Source organism: Dunckerocampus dactyliophorus, chromosome 12 (genome assembly GCF_027744805.1).
Source record: "Dunckerocampus dactyliophorus isolate RoL2022-P2 chromosome 12, RoL_Ddac_1.1, whole genome shotgun sequence".
Taxonomy (NCBI): domain Eukaryota; kingdom Metazoa; phylum Chordata; class Actinopteri; order Syngnathiformes; family Syngnathidae; genus Dunckerocampus; species Dunckerocampus dactyliophorus.
In genome coordinates, this window is record NC_072830.1 from 6306330 (window position 1) to 6329845 (window position 23516).

General features: G+C 43.3%; 2 protein-coding genes across 3 annotated transcripts in view; both read right to left on the minus strand.

Annotated features, from left to right (window-relative positions):
- Positions 1-5: 5 nt before the first annotated feature.
- On the minus strand, positions 6-13260 carry gdpd4a (glycerophosphodiester phosphodiesterase domain containing 4a). Its single transcript, XM_054794833.1, has 17 exons — positions 13203-13260; positions 7404-7467; positions 7221-7326; positions 6991-7094; positions 5103-5196; positions 4943-5002; positions 4750-4848; positions 4561-4654; positions 4278-4423; positions 4107-4189; positions 3497-3647; positions 3155-3373; positions 2849-3006; positions 2395-2542; positions 2042-2124; positions 1827-1906; positions 6-1542 (listed from the first exon to the last, which is right to left on the minus strand). The coding sequence occupies exons 1-17, from the start codon at positions 13258-13260 to the stop codon at positions 1436-1438; spliced, it is 1854 nt and encodes a 617-aa protein (XP_054650808.1). The 3' UTR covers positions 6-1435.
- Positions 13261-19911: 6651 nt separating this feature from the next.
- pak1 (p21 protein (Cdc42/Rac)-activated kinase 1) overlaps positions 19912-23516 on the minus strand; it is a 28676-nt gene continuing 25071 nt past the window's right edge. For both annotated transcript variants that reach the window (XM_054794273.1, XM_054794274.1), the window contains 3 exons: positions 23095-23291; positions 22831-22968; positions 19912-21164 (listed from right to left, as the gene is read on the minus strand). In XM_054794273.1, coding sequence (XP_054650248.1) covers positions 21078-21164; positions 22831-22968; positions 23095-23291 — 422 coding nt within the window. In that variant the 3' untranslated portion in view covers positions 19912-21077. The remainder of the gene's footprint in view (positions 21165-22830; positions 22969-23094; positions 23292-23516) is intronic.

Genomic DNA, 23516 nt, shown 5'->3' on the forward strand with positions numbered 1-23516 from the left:
CTAAGGACCAAAAATGTGTTGTTTTTTTAATGACAGTTGACAATGGCAGAAGTGCAATCCAGACTTTATAATCCAGACTTTTCCACTGTATATAGGAATCATTAGCCAGCATTTGAACAACAGTTTTGTTTTTCTTTTGCAAAAAAGGCGGGTGTTTTAACTCTTACTCAACATGATGAAACCATTTAAATATGTAATCATCTAAAACATACAGAGCTGCATGCATTGTAAAAGATGTTCACTTTTAAAAGGCATCTGGTCAAATCAACTACAACACATCTCTGAATGTAAAGCTGTTATGTATCTTCTCTAATCTGTATTAAGCTGTTTTTGTTGGGGGAGAAAAATGTTCACCCTACTAAGATGATTGAGGAATATTCTAAACAGTAGCTATCATACTGCAAATATATTTATCGTTTACTACCCGTTCCTTGTGGCTAATTTGAATAAACATCAGTTTTTGTTGACTTTGCGCACATTTGACCTCTTGCTTAAACACAAGTGGTTGAGACTCTTAATCTTAATGGCACGTACTTTCACTTACTTCATGGCCAACACTGCAGAAAGGTCCCTAAACACCTCATGAAAGGTCAAGACAAAAGAAACTGTTCACTTCTTTTGGGACAACACAAAGAAACATCACTGAAGATGCTGCATTCACTGCCAACAGAGAAAGCATGTCAGGCTTCACTCTGATACATTTGGCATTTGGCACACGTCTGGACAAACCTCACGATACATTTGTACAAATACGTCCTACAAGAAGAGTCACACATTCAGTTGAAAAAAAAAAAGGATAAGTAATCAACTATAGATACCTTTTGGAGACTCCCTTGGTACAGTACATTCATTATGTCAGTCCATCCATCTGCTTCCAACAAATCACGCACAAAAAATATAATTTAAGGTTTTGGTCTAAAGCTCCTGGTACCTGTACAGAAGAGTAGAGGTCCAACAAAGAAGCTCCTGTTTGTTTTACCTTCTTCTGGAGCAAAGGTCCCCTGTATCATCAGCTTACGACCACACTACTTTGTCAGCACCTGAGCTCGTCTCATCTCGGAAGCTTTGACTTGGTCTTTCTTTCACTTGTCCATGTGAAAAAGCTGATGAATGTCTGGTTTTATCCACTGTAAAAGTGAGAGATCACTGTCAGAGCAGCTAATGTGGACAATGTGGTGTGATTGATGAGCTCAAGAGCCTTTGGACCGTCCCAGTTGCTAGTTAAGTGCATGAAGTTGGGCTCAGCAGCTGAAGGCAGTCATCTGCCATGTTTTTAAAAAGATGTCCACACTTGCGCATTTCTCGAGAGTCTCCCAGAATGCGGGGAAGTTTTGCACCTGCGGACAAGTCAGACTGTGCTTGGGATTTGCGTTTACATACATCAACAAACTGCGTCTGAGAGTTCATGTCATGATGAATATTGTGTGCATTTATGTCACTCCTCTGCGATGGTGGGCAGGTGGGGTTGAGCGGGTGAAGTGGGTGTGCTGCGCTGATCGGTCTGAACGTTGACACTGGAGATGGACCAGACATCGCTGAGCTCTGCAAAGGTCAAACAGGTGACAAAGTCATGTGTGACAGACATTAATGTTGTAATGCGTGGCTGTATATATTGTATAAATCTTTTCATATACAGTCTTCTCTCGCTACATCGCAGTTCGAAGATCGCATCCTCACTCTATTTCTTTTTTGAAAAAAGAATAAATGATCGCTGTTTTTCGTGGTCTAACACACACCACATATACAGTATAGAAAATGCAACCACAATGACACAGCAACATACGATCAATGCAGGGAATTGACATAAAGAGAGGTAGTTCTCATACCAGTCCTAAACTTGCTGTATGGTCCATTCTCATGAGTTTGACGACTGCCAGACAAGAAGGGCAGGCCCCTCTCTCTCCACCTGTCACACACACAATATAATGAGATTCCATCTTCAGCAGCCTTGATGACTCAACCTCACAGAGCCGCAACATTTGACTTACAATGAGCAGAGGTGTGTGTGTGTGTGTGTGTGCGTGTGTGTGTGTATACGCACCAATGGAAAATGAAAATGGAGATGATGAGCACAGCAGAAACAGCATCAGTCAGGATCCACATTAGAGTATATCCCTGAGGGGTCTGGTGAGAGAGAAAGATTGAAGCTGTGAAGCTGTGAACATGAATATTACCATTCGATTCTGTGACCTTGACACCAGACACTCTTAATTACATCTTGACTCATTTGAATTGACGCAGGGTGATGGAACATTTATGTAATCTAAACTTCCGTTCTTGACAATTGTGTTGTGAATCAGAAACTCTTTTTACACACACTGTTAGTCACATTGGATACAAGTCCAGTAAGCATAGCTGTGGTTTCTGAGAATAGAATGCAAATACAGTGTTCACCATGAGGAAGAGGGGCTTGTCAATGCTGGACAGGATGTGGATGGAGTTGGTGGTGACAGACTGAGCTCCAGCACACCAGGCCAGAGTGTACAGCCATGGCTGGCTGATCACATACAGGTTAGTGCTGATATTCACTGAGTGGTACTTGCTGTGGACACAAAATAAGACAAAGTGAGGGGCGAGCAGGAGTGACCTTCAATGACTCGTCTTCCTGTTTGAAATGATAGGAGAGGAGGTGTTGACACTTGCACAATCTAATAAGATCCAATACCAAAGCTGTATTCTTACCTCTTTGATAGTGGCAATCAAAACAGAGTGCTATCTCTGTAAAGGCAGAATTTCTTTATTGGATGTCATTAGATTGTGGCCCTAATGTGGCTGGCTGGCTATTTATAAAGCTATTTATAAAGCTATTTCATAAAGCTATGTATGCAACTGTGCCTACTGTGGGTACCTGATCTGCTGTTGTGACATGCTGCTGTAGTGAAGATTTAGAGTGGTTATGTGATCATCCAACAGCTCCTGAATGGACCGTCTTTGTCCAGAGGTCTGCTGGAGCTCCGGGTCCACAGCCTGTACCAGCTCCCTGTCCTGAGATGGCAACCACAGCACCTACACACGCAGGCAGGAATGGTACATCAGGTCCTAACACATAACCTCAATGTCATAAAGGTTAAACAGCATGTTATTGACTGTAGCAGTTCAACACAAACCATGAGTCATTTACTGTACGTGCTCAATGCTAGTAATTAAACATCACCTTGGATGAGTTGATGTGGTTAAGCACCACCTGCAGGGTAGTGTTGATGTACGAGTAACAGTAAGGATGACCAAAAGGTGGCCTGCGCAGGTCAAACAGCACACGTCGGCCACTTCGAGCTGCTACCTCCAAGAACTGCGCCAGGGAGGGAATGGACTGGTTTTGGGCCCGGTGGCGGTCCACCTCAGTTAGATAGGACACAGTGCCAAATGGGTCCCTCTGTGTATGTGTGTGTGTGTGTGTGAGAGAGCGAGAAAGAGAAAGAGCATGCGTGTGAAAGAAGATTCTTTAGCTGGTTACACATAATGAAAATACAGTCGTTAAGATGTGTGCTTCTCTCACAGATAAGAACCAGTCTCCAGCATTCAGCTGCTGTAGCTCTGCCCAGGTGAACATGGAGGCATCAAAGTATGTTCGGTTGGGGAAAACGTCTGCAATATTAGTGGTTCTCCTCAGAGTAGAGTCATGCATCAGGAAGGGAACACCGTCATAACTACACAGAGGAGAGCAAAGAAGATTAGCCCTTTTACTGAAAGAGAAGACTGTAAGCTACGAAAATAAAGGGAGAGCATAATTAGCATCATCAATGAGCATATTACAAACATATCATTCTTACACTGCCAGCCTCAGCAGCAGCACGACACTAACGGTAACACAAGTTCATGCTGTGCCGCTAATCCACCTGTTTGCAGATTGACACGGTGTGCTAGCCCACCAGGAGTTGGCTCGCAGGAGGGCTGAGGGCTAACTGGATTAACATGGCAGTAATCACCTTGGCGCTGAACGCAGCACGCAAACATCAAGGCTCGCTGCATCTGTTCAATCACCTCTGACTGCCGTGCTGTTAATTTTAGCCGCCAGAGGACACATGCTGACCTAAATCGCATTCACGATTAAACATGGCCACATCATGCAAGTGAAACACACACACACACACAACAGTGATGAGTACCTGATGGTGACATCGGTCTCCAGTCCATCTCCTCCAGCTTCCACTGCTTTCTCAAAGGACATCAGCGTGTTCTCCGGAGCCAGCTGCACACATGGACCCAATGGAACATTTGTTGGGAACCAAAGCAAAAATATTAACAATTAATATATCAAGCACGCATCAAGGTCTTACCATTGGGGCTCCTCTGTGTCCAATGAGTGTCGGGGCGGCTCCCAGTGTTCCTGAGTCTTTAATGCAGGGAGAGTACATTCCTAGAGGGACCAGGTAGAGGGAGAACAGCCCGGGCAGGTAGATACTCAGAACTGCCACCTGACGCACTGCGGGAACAAAAACATACAAACTTGCTTGCTTGTATGTATTCTGACTATGTACTCCCCCCTCCCTATCTGACAAACAACTGTTGATATATGACAGCCTTGCATAACTTCAGTTAGTGTTACCAAGGTTAGATTACCTCTCTTGTTCATGCGGAAGAAGTGCAAAGCTATCGGCCAGGAGATGATGGCCATCAGTGAGACTGCAGCCACATGTAAGATAGGCGCCGTCACCTTAAAAAGAACCACGGAGCACAACCAGACACATGAGAGGAAGACGAGATGGGTTGTCATGTCAGCTCATAATCAAAAGGTTTATTCATGGCAACCTGCAGGGAAAGTAGGAGAGTTGTCCATTCTTTGCTCCATAGGTCAGACAAGATGGCCGTGGCAGTGACAGCAAACACCAAGGTTACAATGATGCCAATCTGACACAAAGTAAGATGACAAAACAATATTTAATTACACGGTTGACATGCACATGTGATGTATGACTCATGTGTTCCTCATCAAGGTTTCTACCTTGTGGCTCCAGTGAAGGTATAATCTTTGACCCTCAGACAAAAGACACACAGCCAACACCTGCGACAGTGTCAGTGGTTATTATCTTATTATCTTTGGAAAGGCAGAAAAATCACATGAGTATGTTTTAGATAGTGTGAAGCAAATGTACTGTGCATACCAGTAAGACTGCAATGTATGTGAAGAGAGCAGCAGCCACAACCAGTAGGACCAGAGACCAGGGGAACCAGAAACCCAAAGTGCCAAAGTTGAACCTAAGGAAACAAGGTTCAATAACCAAAACATTTGTAGTTACATTCAATGGAATGCATTGTATGGTAACGTCAGAGGAGGGATTCTACGGTACATACAGTTGTTCCTCATTTATCTCTGTTAATCGGTTCCAGACCTGACCACGATCAGTGAATTTCCGCGAAGTAGGATTCAATATTAACAAATTGAATATTTTCGTAGTTAGACCATAGAAAACCTGTTTATAATGCTCTCGTTTTTACCATTATTAGAGCCCTGTAAGCATGAAATGACACCCTTATTAGTCACCTTTGCTAATGCACAGGCTATGGGATCGCTGCAGGGACACGAGATGGCCACAGCTTTAAGCATAGCATGCTAGCGAGCTAACTAGTGGTTTGGCAATTTTTTCTATCAAAGATTGTCCACAGAATCCAAGCTGTCTTTTATCTATTATCTATTATCTCAAAGCTTTGAAAAGGCACTAATCAAGCATTGAGAACATACAATGTTGCTGTCTACTGGAGAGTGCGACGAGAAAAAGAAACACAAAGGCTTATATTATCAGGACGTGAAAGCACATATTTAGGAGATTTTCATGCAAGCAGACATTTCTACTCTCAAGATAAGGGACAATAAATCAGAGAAGCACTGCCACGCACCACGAGGATACCTCGCTGTCACTGTGTGACCCTGGCCAACAGCAGAGGCAGTGGGAGCAATATAGCATCAGTCAAATGAGGACTGTTGCTTGAGACTAACTAACTACTCTAATTAATTTATTCTAAACTTAAGAAAGAGTTTCAAACAGAGTGGGGAAGAAAGACAAAAGGAAGAAGCCAAAAACTTACCACTTCCACACGGAATGAGAGGAGAACTTTTGTTGGACATGCCATGGCTGACTTCATGCAGTGTTAGGGTAATGCAATGCCATGTCTCATCAGGGTAATGCAATGCCATGTCTCATCAATGTTTTGTACCATTACTGACGTCTAGTGACCAGGATACTACATGTGACTTGTCTTTCAATATTTTTTTATTAATAATGGGCCATAGTCGACCACAAAACAGCAATCATTTATTAACAATTAATTAATGTTTGAAAAATCGCAATATTTTGAGGGAGCGATGTTCGAACTGCAATGTAGAGAGGGACAACTGTATATACTTAAAGGGGTCCTATCCTGTTCATTTTAGCGGCTTTTAAAATTATACTTGATCTCAATGGGATACTATAATACATTTTTTAAAATAAAATACTCCATAAATCTTAAGTTTGTGTACAGTGTACACAAGCAAAAAAAATCTCCCTTTTGCGTCCTTATTCCGGTTTGGACTGACAACTCTTACGTCAAGAAAAAGTGGTAAACGGCAAGTTATCGTACATGGACTTCCTAAAGTTGTGACGTGAGAAATTCACAAGATTGCATGGAAATCTCGTGATGTTCTTGTACCCTACCGTTCATGAAAGAGTGGCATAAAAATTTAACCGGGGTTAACTTGAAAAAGACACCAACCTCATGACTCACCACACACATCATGTAGAACAGGAAGACAATATTTTCATATACATATCATATACATAAGACTGGAAAGTTGGTAGATTGCAATATATTGTCATAGATTATTATTATTTTTTCATAGTACTTTTCTTAAAAGTAATGTTAAAATCTCATCTTGTCTTGTTCTTGTAGACCCAATCTCGTGTATCGTCTTATGTCATGAACTGAGTGTCTCATGACACCCCTACAAATGAAGGACAGGGACCCTTTAAATCATTCTGTATGTGTGTGAGTGTTGTAGACAAGATGACCCACCAGTCAAAGTCATTGTAGTCATTTTGAGCTTCAATCCAGAAATACAGAAACACCAAACTCAGGAAAAAGGTGAGGATCAGGAGGCCAAAACTGCCACACTCCACCTGTAACACACATGCACTCAAAGCATATCACTTATGTTTTTCTCATGAATAAGTGTTCAGCATTGCTTGCAAAGTGATATATATATGAGTTTGTTTGTGTGTGTGTGTGTGAGAGAGGGTGTGCACCTTGCTGCAGCAGCACTCTCCCGGCTGGGCTCGAGCTCTCTGATATCGTCTCCATTGGCAACCATACAGGCCAGCCAGGCAGGAGACAAAGGGCTGGTGTTCATACCTGCAAAGAGTCAGTGATAACATATACTAAGTGACAGTCCAGTCACAAGGTAGTCGACCAGACTGGACAAGGAGTACCTTTGCAGCAGCTGCCGCCGCACCACCTTTAGTTTCCCCAGCTTCAGTCTTGTCCCAGGAAGCCCTCAACCGCAGGCCAGCATCACAGACGCACAGCAGAGGAGGACGAGGGCACACACAGGAAAGGATAAAGGCAGAGGACACTTCACTTCCACCTCACGATCTCCAACTGAGATGCAAGCAGAAATTCAGAATCATTGAATCATTCTGAATGAACCCTATGTGACCCAAAGTGACCTAAAGAACCACTGGTCTTCCTTCTACTTCCGCCAATGTTCCATTCTGCTGAATGGTGCTACGAACCCAAAAGCTTTGTAACTTAAATTAACTCTCTCTGCAACAATGTAAAACTGCTCATTAGATGCACAATCAGTTGACGACTGAATTCCATCCAGTTACAGTAAATGTAATGTTCCTTTGTGTAACACCATTAATTAAGCTCCAATATATATTGATGCGTTATGTCATCAGCAGAGGGGGAAGGCTGTAAGTAATTTTGAGAGTGCACTTGGCAGTGAAGCAGTCTGAGTCCAGTCATCTCATGCTGCCATGGCAACTGTGACATCACATATGTTATTCTTACCATGAGCAGGAGAGTAGCAGGCAAAGAAAGAAGGCAGCAGATGGAATGACAAAGGGGAGCGACAGAAGAGTCATAAAAACTGCCATGAACATGAGATAAAACGTAATGAGGTCTGCAGAGATCACTCTCTCTCTTTCTCTCTCACACTCACACACACACACACACACACACACACACACACACACACACACACACACGCACACACACACGCACACACACGCACACAGAACTGAGGGATAAAAATGTGAGGAGGAGGCAGAGAAAATGACTAAAGTTAAAAAGAGGGAGAATTCAAAGGTCAAAATGCCACAGAAAGTGACGTGGCTGACTGCATGTAAATGCCCTAAGCTTAAGACAGACTAATACACATCTTCCTTCACGGAGTGTTAGCATCAACACTCAGCATGACAAGCTGTCATGGACCATTTGACCGAAGAGAACTCTTTGCTGGTGCTTTTCTCCTGTCAGGGCCTTATCAAACAGGTCTAGACCAGGGTATGTCAGTGCTGAGTCAGACAGGAAGTGACACACTTTTAGGACCAATAGCTCCTGAAGTAGATACTTGAAAAAACAGGCAAAGGACAGCACCACAAGTGAAGAGATGGACAAGATGCGGGATTTCAGAACATACTAAAGAGTCAGACATGACCTTTCACCCTTAAGGCGCTCTCTGTCTCAGTCTGTTTAATTTCTCCACATCACATCATAGCCCCTCTCCCAGCCAATTGTCTTAAGGCATGTTTTTGTCCTCAGCGTCCACCTGTCCATGTCAATAGCCTTTGGGGGATGGCCAAGTCAGCAGCTTGACATCAGACTACTACACTATTCAAATTCAGGATTGGTCGGCTGCCCTGCTAGTTTGTTTTTCGTTTGTTTTAAAATAAACCCTGATCAAACAATTAGCAACCATGACATCTACACAAGTCGGAAAACGTGTCCTGAGAGACGAATATAAATTTGTAGTAAGTACATGGGCTATGAAATTCTCCATGTTTATATTGTCGTCAGGCATGTATGCAGTATGCTTCTGTATTATTTATTTTCATTCCTAATTCATACAAACAATGAATACGGCACAAAGAAATAAAGAGTGGACAAAAAGTACATTCATTTGATTCAAGTGTTGTTGTCGTGGTCACACAAGCAGGAGGAGGCAGGACACACTCCACAATGGTGCTCTGTTTGTGGACCAATCAGCTGCCAGCATGGACGCTGGTCACACTGCACCAAGTGTCCAGCCATCGATTAGCTACACATCATTTCACCACATGACTTACACACGTGACAGACACATACACATGGAGAAGATCACTCACTATAGAACAGGGGTGCTCACACTTTTTGAGCCTGTGAGCTACTTTTAAAATGACCAAGCTGCAAAGGTCTACCTCCGACAATAAATATAGAAAATATGTATCTTTACGATATTTATACATGACTATTTATAGACGTTATACATGTATGAGTGGTGCACACACTTTTTTAGCATGCAAGTTACAAGTCGACGGGATCTATCTCTACATACAATAAAACTCTATACTATGACTCTCTATACTATGAAACATATATATAAAATCGAACCGAACTTTTAAACTACGATAGTAAATACTAATGATTAGTATTTCACATTCAGTTTTAAAATGTACAGGTAATGAAGTGAAGCTGATATCATTCACTAATTTACGATTCACTTCAATACGGCAATAAAGATAATTACACATAATTCCTCAATAGTTGCGTACATAACCCCAGTAGTATGTCAGTCAAAATAGCTACGTAGCATTAGACACACAGTTCATGTATTATGTCCAGTTAGCATTTGCCATCGAAACATTACAAGATATACGTAGTCATGCAAGTAAATTTTTCAAACCTTTCATTCACACTTAGCTCCTGAAATAAGTCCATACAAATTGAATCAAATTAGAGCAAAATTTTCGCGCACCTGTATATAAATATATAAAAGTCTCCTACAACGTTTTATGTTCGCATCGGCAACTCTCGCGTTGATGCGCAACAACGTCTCCGCCGCACAAGTAGCAACGTTAAGGCCCGGTCACACGGACCGAACTTTGCTGTAGCGTTCCTGGAGCGGTGAAAAAAAATTCATCACCGCTCGTAACCGCGCACAAAATGGGAAAAAAAAATAAAAAACACGGGCGTTGTCGGTGCACCGATGAAGCTGCCGTTGCTTTAGCGTTGGTTTAACGGTAGCGAACGTTGGTTTAGCGGTGACGCGAGCGTTGATAGAGCGGCGTTCTGCGCATGCGGGCTGGTGCCATCCTCATGAAGTGCTGGAAGGCTTGTGGATCCGCATTACTCAGCTTCACCAACAGCTTGTCATACAGTCCATGTTCAGGCCTTCTCAGTATCCACTGTCTGACCCACACAATTCTGTCTCTCCTTCTCTCTCTTCGCCTTATGTCAACAGCTTCTTGCAATCTGAGGAGGTTCTGATTCTGCTGCTGGACAAGTGCACCAATCATAGCAAGTCTCTCAGCATCCATGGTAGTACAGTTTTACTGTAACTTTGAGCAAATTCGATATAACTGAGGTCTGCACTCAACGGCTATTCCAAATGGGTTCCTGGTCCATTTCTCCCCGTATTTATAGCCAAATTCCGGTCCCCCTCAGACACCTCCATACCAACGCCAAACCAAAGTTCATCACCGCAATGGATCGCTGCTTCAACGCCTGACACCGTTCCAGCAATCCCGTGTCCGCTCGTAAAACGCTTACAACGTTTAATCACCACACGGGCAAAGCTGGCAAAGCAGAAATGGTCCAGCGTTCAAGATTTCTGCGTTGGCCTAGCGGACCCAAGCGTCCACGAACTTGCGTCTAGCGGCACCAAACTTTGACTGGCCGTTGTTGGAGCGGTGATGAACTTTGCTGTGGCGGAAAATTGCCCGCTCCTCACCGCTTGCAATATTTTGTGCACGGAGCGGTAGGAGGGACCATCAGCGGTGGCCGAGCGTATACGCCATTGCCTTATCAGGGGCCAACTTCTGTTAAACGGTGGTGAACGGTTACGAGCGGTGATTAATATTTTTCACCGCTCCAGGAACGCTACAGCAAAGTTCGGGCGGTGTGATCGGGCCTTTACAAAAGCCGTATTTTAGCAATGCAAAAATCTGACACTGTGTATGCGCGCTCGATTTGGAGAGTCCGTGGGGACGTCCTAAAAAACGCTATTTTTTTCATAGGATATCGGGTGTACTTTCATTCGTATACATGTTTGTTAGGTAGAATACTTCTTCCTCTTCAATTTGTATATTGAGTGTTGGACCACAGACTCATACGAATGCTTCAAATGTTAAGTCCAACTTGAAGCCTTTCAAACGCATGGATCGGAGCTTCAGGACAAGATACAAAAAGGTATTAATTCACTTTAATATCTATCTACAGATAAAATTTCATTCAAATCTGCGAAATATGTATTTTTTTTTTTACCCAGAATTGCTACATGTCGTACTTGCATTGTCATATTTTCAATATGAATGTTTTTACGGAAATTGTAAAAGCAAATAAAATATGGATAATTAGATATCATTATAAGAAAATCATGCAAAAAAATCTTGTTAAATTATATTTTAGAATGTGCCATGGGCCAATAAAAAAAAATTCTTTATCCTTTTTCTATGCTGCTTATCCTCATTAGGGTCGCAGGGCTATGCTGGAGCCTATCCCAGCTGACTTCGGGATACACCCTGGACTGGTCGCTAGCCAATCACACTCACATTCACACTTTTGAGATGTCAATTAACCTAACATGCATGTTTTTGGAATGTGGGAGGAAACTGGAGTACCCGGAGTATGCACAGGGAGAACACAAATGGACTTTGGACATCGAAGAGTTGATTCAAAAACTGAGTTCAAACCGGATTTGAAACCGGATTTTAGGATGCATCCTACAAAATCAAAAGATAAAATACACAAGGAAATGAGCAATGATATAAATGTAATAAAGTAAAATAAAAACATAAGATACACACCAAATCAAATAACAACAACAAAAACAGTAATGACTAACTAAATTAACTAATTAAACAAACAGAGCGACCCTGCGCACGCGCACACACACATAAAATCCCTTTGAGATAAATTTGGCCACCAAAGGCCAAAACAGTTAAAAAGAGCGAAGCCCTGCCAAAAAGGTATTAAAAAGAAAACTAACCTTGGCAACAAAGAAGGCAACGCATTGAGTGTCAGTAAGACAACGTTACCGTGCAGGTGGCGTCATGAGCGTGGACACCGAAAGAGGGGGGAAGGGAGTACCTGAACTACACACACAGCCACAGCCACGCGTCCGTGACGTCTCCGTGTAGAAAAAGGGGAGGTCAGGCAACACACATGCCAATGGTGAAACTGTCGACATAAAGAGATTACACAGGTGGCTGGACGCCACAAAGAGCTAGGACCACATACCTGCCTGCTGCAGCACCGGGAGCGTGAGACAGCCTGAAGCAAACAACCCGCTTTGCAATTACAGGAACTCTGTGACAGTAGGCCACAATATACTGTAAATACCTACACTTTTCTAATTAATTGTCATATACAAACCTACCATTTATATCCTGAGGAGCAGACATATACGAGGCAACCAAAAAGCAGCAACAAGCAAGAGACTGAGGATGATAACACGGCCCCTCTGGTGGAAATTGGCTAACAGTCACAGCAGGCAACACACTATTAGGCTGGATGACCAAGTCCAAACTGCCACATAGTTTTTATTTTTTTATTACTTCTCCGACGCTGTACAAGCAGATGTACTTTTCGTCTCCTTCCTTGCGCCTCATCCTTGTTTCCATAATTTAATGCTGTGAGTAAATACATAAAGGTGAGGCTTTAATTCCATTGTTAGAGCTGTGTGCGTTCTATTGTACACCTTTGTTCTGTAATGCTAACATTAGCACTCAAGCTAACTGTATGGCAATTTATTATATTAATAAGCATCATTTTGACTTAATTTCCTTATTTAATTCTGTATTTGATGTGCCTTTGGCTAATCATTATGTTTATGCTTAATATTAGCTACATTAATTTACTGATTATTTATTCAGTGACTTTTTGTATTATTTGTGTGTTGTTACAGTACCACAGCATAAAGCCTTATAAAGACCACAGTTTACCAGTGCTTGTTGTCACTGATTGAAATAAATGCACCAAACAGAGGACAACTTGCTGTGTTCTTTGACTTGAACACACATTTATACCTTTGACCGCTCCAAACCAGTGCATCTTTGGAGACACCACGCTGAGAACCCTCTCCATTTCACAGGGTATCCTTCGCACAGGCACCGATCAAACCTATACCTTGCCCAATCTGAGTTCCTGGCTACAGATAAAATCCCAAGTTAAGCGCATACTGTAGCAGGGAGAGCTGCTTTGTTCTATAACTATGAAGTTCCAAAGCCAACCAAAAAAGACCCACACTCTTTCAACAAACCAAAAGGAGAAATCAACTAAATTCTTCCTTCCTCACTGTGAACGATGACCTAAGCTCTAAAGAACAGTCAGCACAACCGAGGTCCACGTCCAAACCCAAACCATACTGTCCCCACTGCAGCAATAAAGAGCATTTCCTGAATGCATGCACTGAGTTCAAGAAACTGAACACGGACCAGATGGCAAAGTGGCTAACTGATGAACAGCGGGTTTGGAAGTGTGGACGATTTCAGAAGCCTGAGGTCTGCACACTCAAGCAACCGTGAAACACCTGCAAGGACCAACATCTGACGGTACTGCATGATGCAGTCAAGCGAATCCCGAAGAATGTGCTCATGGTTGCCGCTCCTACTACAAAGGTATACTTGGATCACCCCAACAGATCCCCCAAAGTTATGCTGAAGGTTGTGAAAGTTCTACTTCATAATGGAGACAGAGTACTGGAGACTTATGCAGTACTTGATGATGGCTCAGAGCAAAGCCTTATCTTGCCACACGCTGTGCAATGCCTGAGCCTCACCTCAGAGCCTGAGACACTCACGCTCCGAACTGTTCACCAAAGGATAACACAGTTTCATGGTGCTTCTGTTTCCTTTCATGCCTCCTCCCTGTCCAAACCCCAGGAGAAGTATCTTATACGTCAGACATTCACTTCTGACAGCCTCGGTCTCTCAGAAGACTCCTATCCAGTGACTATACTCCAACGGAAATATAAACACCTCCGCAACTTACCTTTGCCTCCGGTCGACCAAGCTCAGCCCCTGCTGCTTATCAGATCAGATGTGGTTCATCTCTTGACTCCCATAGAACTGGTGCACTCAGGTCCATCGAGGGGACCCATTGCAGTCCACACTAAGCTTGGCTGGTCACTTCAAGGTCCCACCAGTACTGACCAAGTACCTGCATCAGAGCAGCACTGCCTGTTGACAGTAACCGACTGACTGACCTGTGAGCACTTCAAGAACATTGAGCGTCTTTGGCAAATGGACACGCTGCCTTATGCTAACGAGAAACAAGTAACTCGGTCGAAGCAAGACCAGCGAGCCTTAGACCTACTGCAAACCTCCACAATCAGGATCAGAATTGACCAGGTGGAAAGATACACCACACTATTGCTCCGCTGAGACAACTCCACTACCTTTCATGCTCCCAAAGAAGCAGTATTGCCAAGACTTCGAAGCACAGAGAGGAGACTTGCCAAAGACCTGCAACGTGCCCTGGTATACTGCCAGGAGACCCAGAAGTTAGAAAGGATGGACTATGTAGCAATGGTGCCACCCGAAACCTCAACCCCCAAATCCTGGTTTATACCTCACCACATGGTGCAACACAACAACAAAGAGGATTGTCTTTAACTGCTGCTTTAAATATGAAGGGAAGTTCCACATGATCATCTCCTTCCCGGACCTGCCCTAGGCCCATCACTCCTAGGAGTCCTTATCCGTTTTCGGCAGTATCCAGTAGCTGGCAGGGGCGACATTAAAAGGGATGTTCCACCAAATACGCCTTTTACCTGCTGATAAACAAATTCTGCGCTTCCTCTGGCGGGACATGAAGAGAAATGAGGAACCAAAAATCGACGAATGGCAAGTTTTGCCTTTTGGTTCCACATGTAGTCCTTGCTGTGCCATCTACGCCCTGCAGCGACAAGTCTAAGACACAAGTAAGTCCAAACGCAGTCTCATTGATTTTGTTTGTGGATACTTTGTTTGTGGATTTTTGATGTGGATAATTGTCTCAGTAGCACCCATTCAAAAGGGGGAAGCAAGAATCTTGATAGTCTGCGCCAGATACTCCACTGTGGCGGCTTCCAGATATGCCAGTGGGCTAGCAACATTCCAGCTGTCATTGAACACCTACCATGCAACTCCAGATACGAGAGTTATGGCTTTCCCAATCCAGCACAGATCTTCAGGAGCCAATTCTTGGGTTGCACTGGGATTGCCTCCGTGACTCCCTGAAGTATAAACTTAGACCCGTGGAGAGAACTGAACCCACGTTGAGGAACGTCTACAAAGTACTTGCCTGTCAATATGATCCACTAGGCTATATTGTACCATTCACCATGAGGGCCAAGATCTTAGTTCAAGATCTTTGGGAGGAACGAATAGGCCGGGGTGACCCAATCCAGCCACAGAGCCTTCGTGACCGATGGTTAGCATGGGAACAGAAGATTCCTGACCTCATACAGATTGAACTTCCCAGATGCTACGCACCAGCATGCGCGGACTCTTCCACGTCAAACAACGATATGCATATCTTCTGCGATGCTTCTGAGAGAGCCAACAGGTCTGTTGCTTATCTACGGACAGAAGACCTCCATAAACGAGTCCATGTTTCCTTCGTTCTGGCAAGAGCCTGTGTGTCGCCAAAGAGGGAACTATCCATGCCACGGTTAGAGCTGAGTGCTGCACTCACTGGTGCTCAACCTGTGTCCTTCAAACTGAGCTCACCATACCCATCGGAAAGGTCATCCTCTGGTCAGACTCCAACACTGTTCTCCACTGGATCAGGTCAGAATCTGGCCACTACAAGGTCTTTGTGGGAACACACGTGTGGCAGAGATCCAGAATCTTACCGACGTGGGCAACTGAAGGTATGTGGATTGTGCAAACAACCCAACCAATGACATCACTCAGGGCAAGACCTTGAAGGAGCTTGCCAGACCACACAGTTGTCACCAAGGCCCTGACTTCCTGCGTCACACTGAGGACCATTGGCCAACCACTCCAAAAGCCTGTCCGGAGCCACATGATGTTGAGCTGAGGAAAGCTTCATTTGGAAATGTGACAGTTACTTCTTGTCCCCAACTATCTGGTGTTAGCCTGTTCTCCACATGGAGGGACATAATGCAGGCAACAGTGCAATCCCTACATGGGGTGGCTGATCCGAATTCTTACGCAACCAGTGAGGCAGCTGACTACATCAGAGCTGAGAATCTCCTCCTTAAAACAGGCCCAGTCAGAGTCATTCTGGGAGGAGCTCAAAGCACTCACAGCAGACCGACGATTATCAACCAGCAGTCATTTGAATTCCTTATCTCCTGAGTATGATTAAGATATGGGACTTCTCAGAGTTCTCATACCATTCACCCAATCGTGTTACACCCAAAGCATCCCCTGCTCATCATACAGGATTTTGATGAGACCCTTCTACATCCTGTACCAGAGAGAGTGCTGGATTTTTGGATTTTACTAGGGAGAGAAGCAGTAAAACGATATCAGAGCCAATGCGTGCAAAGCCAGATTTGGCGTGCCAATCGGCCTGGCCCTAAAATGGAAGATTTGCCACTGGCTCGTCTGTGCCTGTATAAGCCACCCTTTTATTTGACTGGTGTCGACCGTTTTGGCCACCTCACAGTGAAGCTTGGACGCCGGATAGACAAGTGTTGGGGCATAGTCTTCAAATGCCTGACAATTCGCTACGTGCATATAAACTTCTTGGAAAGCCTTGACGCTAACTCTTTCTTGATGTCTCTACGGCTTTTCATTTGCAGAAGAGGTAAACCTTTCGAGCTCCTGTCTGACAATGGAACAAATTTTGTTGGTGGAGTTTGAGAGCTACATGAGGCTTTGGAGGCCATGGCTCCTCATTTGAAGGAACAGTTGGCGGAACAACAGATTGAGTTCCATTTCAACCCTGCAAGCGCTACTCACTTTGGTGGAGCTTGGGAAAGAGAAGTGAGAGCTGTGAAGACTGCTCTTAAGGTTGTTCTTAAGGACCAGATAGTACCTGAAAGTGTGCTTCGGACAGTCTTGGTAGAAGTGGAAGGCATCATCAATGCAAAGCCCCTCGGATATGTCTCATCAAACATAGCTGATCCAGATCCCATCACTCCTAACATTCTATTGATGGGATGTTATGATGCCTCACTACATCAACATCACTTGAATGGGCTTTCTACATGAGATTCGACTGTCTATGCAGACAAGTGTGGGGCGGCTGTGTTAGAAAGCCCATAATTTACTATGTTTTGCGTTTTTTATGCTTTACTGATATTTTTTGCCGTTGTTTTGTTCCACTGTGTTCGGCCATCAGTGAATGCACCGCAGTAGTGTGCTGTTACGTCAGTTGAAACTTACTTTTTATGACTTCTCCGACGCTGTACAGGCAGATGTACTTTTCCTCTCCTTCCTTGCACCTCATCCTTGTTTCCCCAAGTTAATGCTGTGTGTGAATGCATAAAGGTGAGGCTTTAATTCCGTTGTTAGAGCTGCGTGAGTTCTATTGTACACCTTTTGTTCAGTGTAACTCTTGTGTTCATTAATGCTAACATTAGCACTCAAAGCTAACTGTATGGCGATTTATTATATTAAGCATCATATTGACTTAATTTCCTTATTGAATTCTGTATTTGATGTGCCTTTGGCTACTCATTATGTTTATTATGTATATTATTATTATTATAATTAACTACATTCATTTATTGATTATTTATTCAGTGACTTTTTTGTATTCTTTGTATGTTGTTACAGTACCACAACATAAAGCCTTATAAAGAGCACAGTTTACCAGTGCTTGTTGCCACTGATTGAAATAAATCCACCAAACAGAGGACAACTTGCCGTGTTCTTTGACTTGACCACACATTTATACCTTTGATCGCTCCAAACCAGTGCATCCTTGGAGACATCTCCCCACGCTGAGACCCTCTCCGTTTCATGATGTTATATCGCTCACATAGTTACCTAAACAGCATGGAAAGATTCGCGCCTCAAGGTATTCATCTATCCCAATGTTCCAAACACAAACACGCTGACATATTTGCGTGTAAGACTCTCTCCTGGTGACAACACACGACCAAAATCGAGCATGCTGTGAGAGAGACATTGCCAGTTTTCACTAAGATTGTGAGAGAAACGCTGACAGTTTTCTTACCAAAATGTCGCCACTTGGCTGCCTCGTCTCGAGCTCACAGAAGCTGAGTGGCTCGTGCGCCGCAGTGACTGGTCCCGTGCCTCTGCGCGTGCCTTGTTGCCTGCCTGTTGCCTGACCTGAGCGCGCTGCGCGTGCACGCCGACTGCAGGCAGAAACGCCTGGTGATGACGTTACACGCACACATATTGTATTAGGGTAGCCCCTGTGTGCTTATGTAACTCCTCCGCACTGTGTTTCCAAGGTGACCATCGCGCGCTTCTTTTCATACACAGTGGATTTATTGAAGACGCTAAATTCCGTAGGTGTGAATGGTTGTCTATTTGTGTCCTGTGATTGGCTGGTGACCAGTGGGTGTATCCTGTTTCTTACCCAAATGAGGACAAGCTATAGCGAATGGACGTAAGGATGGGGAAAAAACATAACTGGAGTCACGTGATCATTTACAGCCATGTCACAAGAAAGTTGCCTTTCCACAACATTTGAAATGCTGGAAAACCCAAATTGATAATATCATCCAGAACCCCTGGACTGAAATTTCTGGAATATTTACACCTGGTCAGAACCTGATCTGAGGGCTGTTTGGTACTGTGGATCAGTCTTTGGACTGCTGTTAGTCCTTAACCAGAACCTTATGTGTTACTTCAAATTGGACCTGACACGCCTCTCTGTCTTTTAGTCAATCAGCCAATACTGAATACTTAACACAATATAATATTAGTCCACCAGTGTGAGCCAATATTTGATTGAAATGAAAAACGTGCAAACTTCTCTTTCCTGAACATCTAAATGTTGTCTAAATGAAATAGAAGTCTCTGACTCAGACTTCCTGAAGTGTGTGTGTTGTGCTTCATCTCTCTGCAGCGTTCTTCCTCTGCAGTGGAGGCTGTTATGCAAAAGGTAATGAAAAGCGGAGGCGGGGAGGGGGAAATCCACCGCAACACAAAGAGGCATCAATCAATAACACACACACACACACACACTGCACCAAATGACTGCAGCTCACGCACTCGGACATGATGCACTCTGTTAGCCACTTAATGTTGTATCGCTCCCGTTTGTCTCCTTTAGTCAGCATTGTTGTGTAAAAATTTGGGCTGTCAATCGATTAAAATATTTAATTGCGATAATCCCATTTGTCCTTAGTTAACTCATAATTAATTGCAATTCATAACAGATAGAATTTTTTTTACCTATAATAAGCAGGGATGTAAACCTCTTTGTGGTAAACGATTCGATACGCATCTAGATACACGGGTTAAGATACGATTCAAAAACGATATATATTAAAAAGAGAACGATTCGATACAGTGCATTCAGTATTCAGTATTGATTACAGTATTTTCAAATGTGTAAAAGAGCAAGCATGCTGTAAGGCAGGGGTCCCCGGGAAACATTCAGGCGCAATGATAAAAAAAAACTAAAACAAAATAATTTGTAAATAAGTACATCAAAATGCATGTAAAAGGATATAACATTTGGAAGTATGGGCTATTATATATATAGTTCGACATTCTCCAGTTTTTGCATGTTTAATGCGAGCGGCGACTTGTCCTACTATGTTCAACAGTCCTTGAACGCACCATCTAAGTTTCTCCCATGCTGCATAGACTACAACACTGTATTTTTCCCCTTTTTCTTTCACCTCATATTTGGTCCCAAATGCTGATACTATATGGGGACACAAATGTGAGATGTGATGATCTTATTAAGTGCTAATGTGCAGATTTTGGTAAAGCAACCTCCAGGCTGTACTCTGTTGAAAGCCTTTTCTTGTGACTAGCGTGCTGCTAATGCTATTTAAAGCCATTCTTGTCTTCAGTCATGGTCACAATTGCAATGTAATGATTACAGTGGATTCTAGGATCGAACCAGCAACCACTGAGTTGGGAAACAACCACTGAACCTTCTGAGAGAATAACCACAATGTTTCAGCAATGGAAAATGTACAGTAAAATGATTTTCCACCAGTAGGACCAGTAGGGGGCGCCTAATAAATTGCCCATTAATGCAGTCTGGTCCAGACAGGAGGCAAACACGGCATTGATTCATCGCAGCGTTTATTTCCTGCTCTTCATTTGTACACAGGTGTCCGCCACGGCGTGTTCATAACCACTTCTCCGTCGTACCGCGAAGGGAAAAACATGCATTCTCTGCATCGCAGTCGCTGTGCTGATCCGGCAGCTTCCAAGATGTCGCAGATGCGCTGACGGAGGGAGTTTGTCAGGTTGCAGAATGGGTAAACATGTTTCATGACATTTAATGCTGACTTGGCTTGAAGTTCTATGAGGACCTGCTGGCGCCGTCCATCAGCGGTTCTGACAGTGTATGCTATGACTTGATTCTTATTGTTAACAACTCACAGTGCAGACTGGACACGACGTGTCTGTGCTACAATCACTTGATATCCCAGCATCCCTCTGTCGCCACACACAAGGATTTAAAAAAAGACAGCATTAAAAACAGCAAACGCACATTCTGATAGAAGACCATAAAATAAACACACATGCTCTCTCTGTCACACACACACACACACACACGTAGAAAACAAAGTATGCCAAAAAGTTCCCATGAGTCTCTGCTGATGACATCACTGACTACCCAATGACATCATTCGCTTAGTCCCCGCCCTCCTCCAAGAGTCCAGTGTTTTGTGGGAGGTGCAGAACTGGGGGTCAAGGGTCACCGGGGAAGACCCAGACGATCATCTTCAGGAAGGAGACAGAGAAGGCGAGGAAGAGGAGGAGGACAGGCGGCGGTGCTGTGAGCTAGCGGTTGTTCTTTGCGGCCTCCTTGGCGGCCAGGATGAGCGGAGTCAGACTGGAGAGAGGCTTGGCCATCTTCAGGAACTGATGCTGATGTGGACAAGAGAAATAGTTCAAAAATGAAAGCAATGAGTCAACAAAACATACACTTTGGAATTCAAGCAAATTCAAGTCCTGATCCAAATTGAGACAGACTGTTTGACATAGGGCAGGAGTGTCCAAACTTTTTCCAGCGGGGGCCACAGATATGTTAAGAAGTTATATATATTTAAAAAAAAAAAAAAAGAAAAAAGCTGCATCTCTACTTTGTGATATAGTGGAAAAATTATTAGTATCAACTTTTGGTCCTGTCCTCCTGTCCTTATCTTCTTTGCTTAAAGCAGCGTCCAAACCTTTTCCACATGGACACTTTGATATAATTTGTACATTAAAGACGATCCAATGTAGGTCAATATAATCTGAACAAAATATTCACATCTCAGCTTCTAATCACAGTCATGTTAATATGTGCACGCACAAATTCAAAATGGTCGCCTACCTGTCTATAACAGCCACCTGCCCATAGCTGCCACTTTTGCTGTTTCCCTTTAGTGGCCGCTATAGACAAGTTTGACTGTATTTCAATTCTCTTCTTAAACAATCTTCATAAATTTTCGCGTAATATGACTTTTTCCCCCAAACAAAAATTACAACATCATTGTGGTTTGTTTCCCATAATATTATGACTTAAAAAACAACAACATATTTTTCTCTAATATTTAAACTGTATTCTACAATGTATTCTTCTAAAATGATGGCGACCAGTCCAAGGTGTACCCCGCCTCTCGCCCAAAGTCAGCTGGGATAGGCTCCAGCATACCCCAGCGACCCTAGTAAGGAAAAGCGGCATAGAAAATGGATGGATTGGCTACTAAAATGATATTTTTACTCATAATCTTGCACGTTCATTCTCGTAAAAATGCAACTTTTGTCTCGTTAAAATACATTGTTTTCTCCTCAAATTTTGACTTTACTCTCGTAAAATTACACCTGTTTTTCCATTTCTGCAGTTTTCTATTTTCCAAAGCTTTCTTCTTGTATATTTTCTTCTTGTAATTATGACTTCATATTTTGACTTTATTCTCGTAATGTTATCTTTCCCACTGCCTAACTTTGTTTTGGTTATTACAACTTTAAGAGAAAAAAAGACATCCATATTTCAACATTATGCAACTAAAATTACATTTAAAAAAATGTTTAATATTACAACATTAGTCTCTCTCACTTCTCGTTAGATTACTACATTTTCCCTCTTAATAGCGTGACTTAATTCTTGTAAAATTAACAGACTTTTCTAGTTTTTTTCCCCCTTAGTTTTCTTGTTAAATGTTATTTTTAGAATGTGCTGCCAATGGCCCTCGGGCCGCTCATTGGACACCCCTGAGATAGCCCCATTTCTCAGACGTCCACCCTTGATTAAACAAACATTACTTGCAGAGCAAACGACCGAAAGTTTGTTTTTAACCGCACCAAAAGTGGCAGGTGTGAATGCACCCTTACTGCTAGCATTGATTCACTTCTTTTTACACTTCTATGACAGTTCAAATGTGGCTTGCCTGTACAGTTAATAAAGGCATTATTATGGTGTCATGTTGTTATCGATGTTTTTCTTTTTAAATATCAGTTGCATCTGTTCTCACTATCTGTGGCAAAGCAAAATACGGACATTTGAGAAGTTCCTCGTGTTCCATCTGAGGGGTTCTAAAGCGCTCCGTACCTGCAACAGCTCCTTGGCCGAGCCCCTCTTCTCCACATCCATCTCCAAACATCTGTTGAGGAAGTCTCTGAAGGTGCCGGATAGTTTCTCAGGGTTCTGCAGCTCTGGCGTGCCGTTGGTGGCGATGAGATAGAGGGCCTAAAGTGAACACATGACTTTTTAACTGTGCTTTCATCCAGTGGTGATGTAAGGAATACAAGATTAGATGAGGACGGCGCTTTTTACAGATAAGACACACACCAAGAGTCAGACCAATGTGCTCACCCTGAGTGGGTTTTCATTGAGGTAGGGCGGCTCCCCCTCCACCATCTCTATGGCCATGATGCCCAGAGACCAGATGTCCACTTTGGGGCCGTAGGCTTTACGGGTCACCACCTCTGGAGCCATCCAGTAGGGAGTGCCGACCATGGTGCTGCGCTTACTCTGCTCTGGCGTGATCTGGGCGCAAAAGCCAAAGTCAGCTGAAAGGAGAGAAGAGAGAGAGAGACTGTTACTATAAACTTGTAAGGTTTATGTTCTTCATCTTCTTTGCTTAAAGCAGCGTCCAAACCTTTTCCACAGGGACACTTTGATATAATTTGTACATTAAAGACGATCCAATGTAGGTCAATATAATCTGAACAAAACATTCACATGTCAGCTTCAAATTAGTGTACAGTCGTCCCTCGCTACTTTGCGGTTTGAAT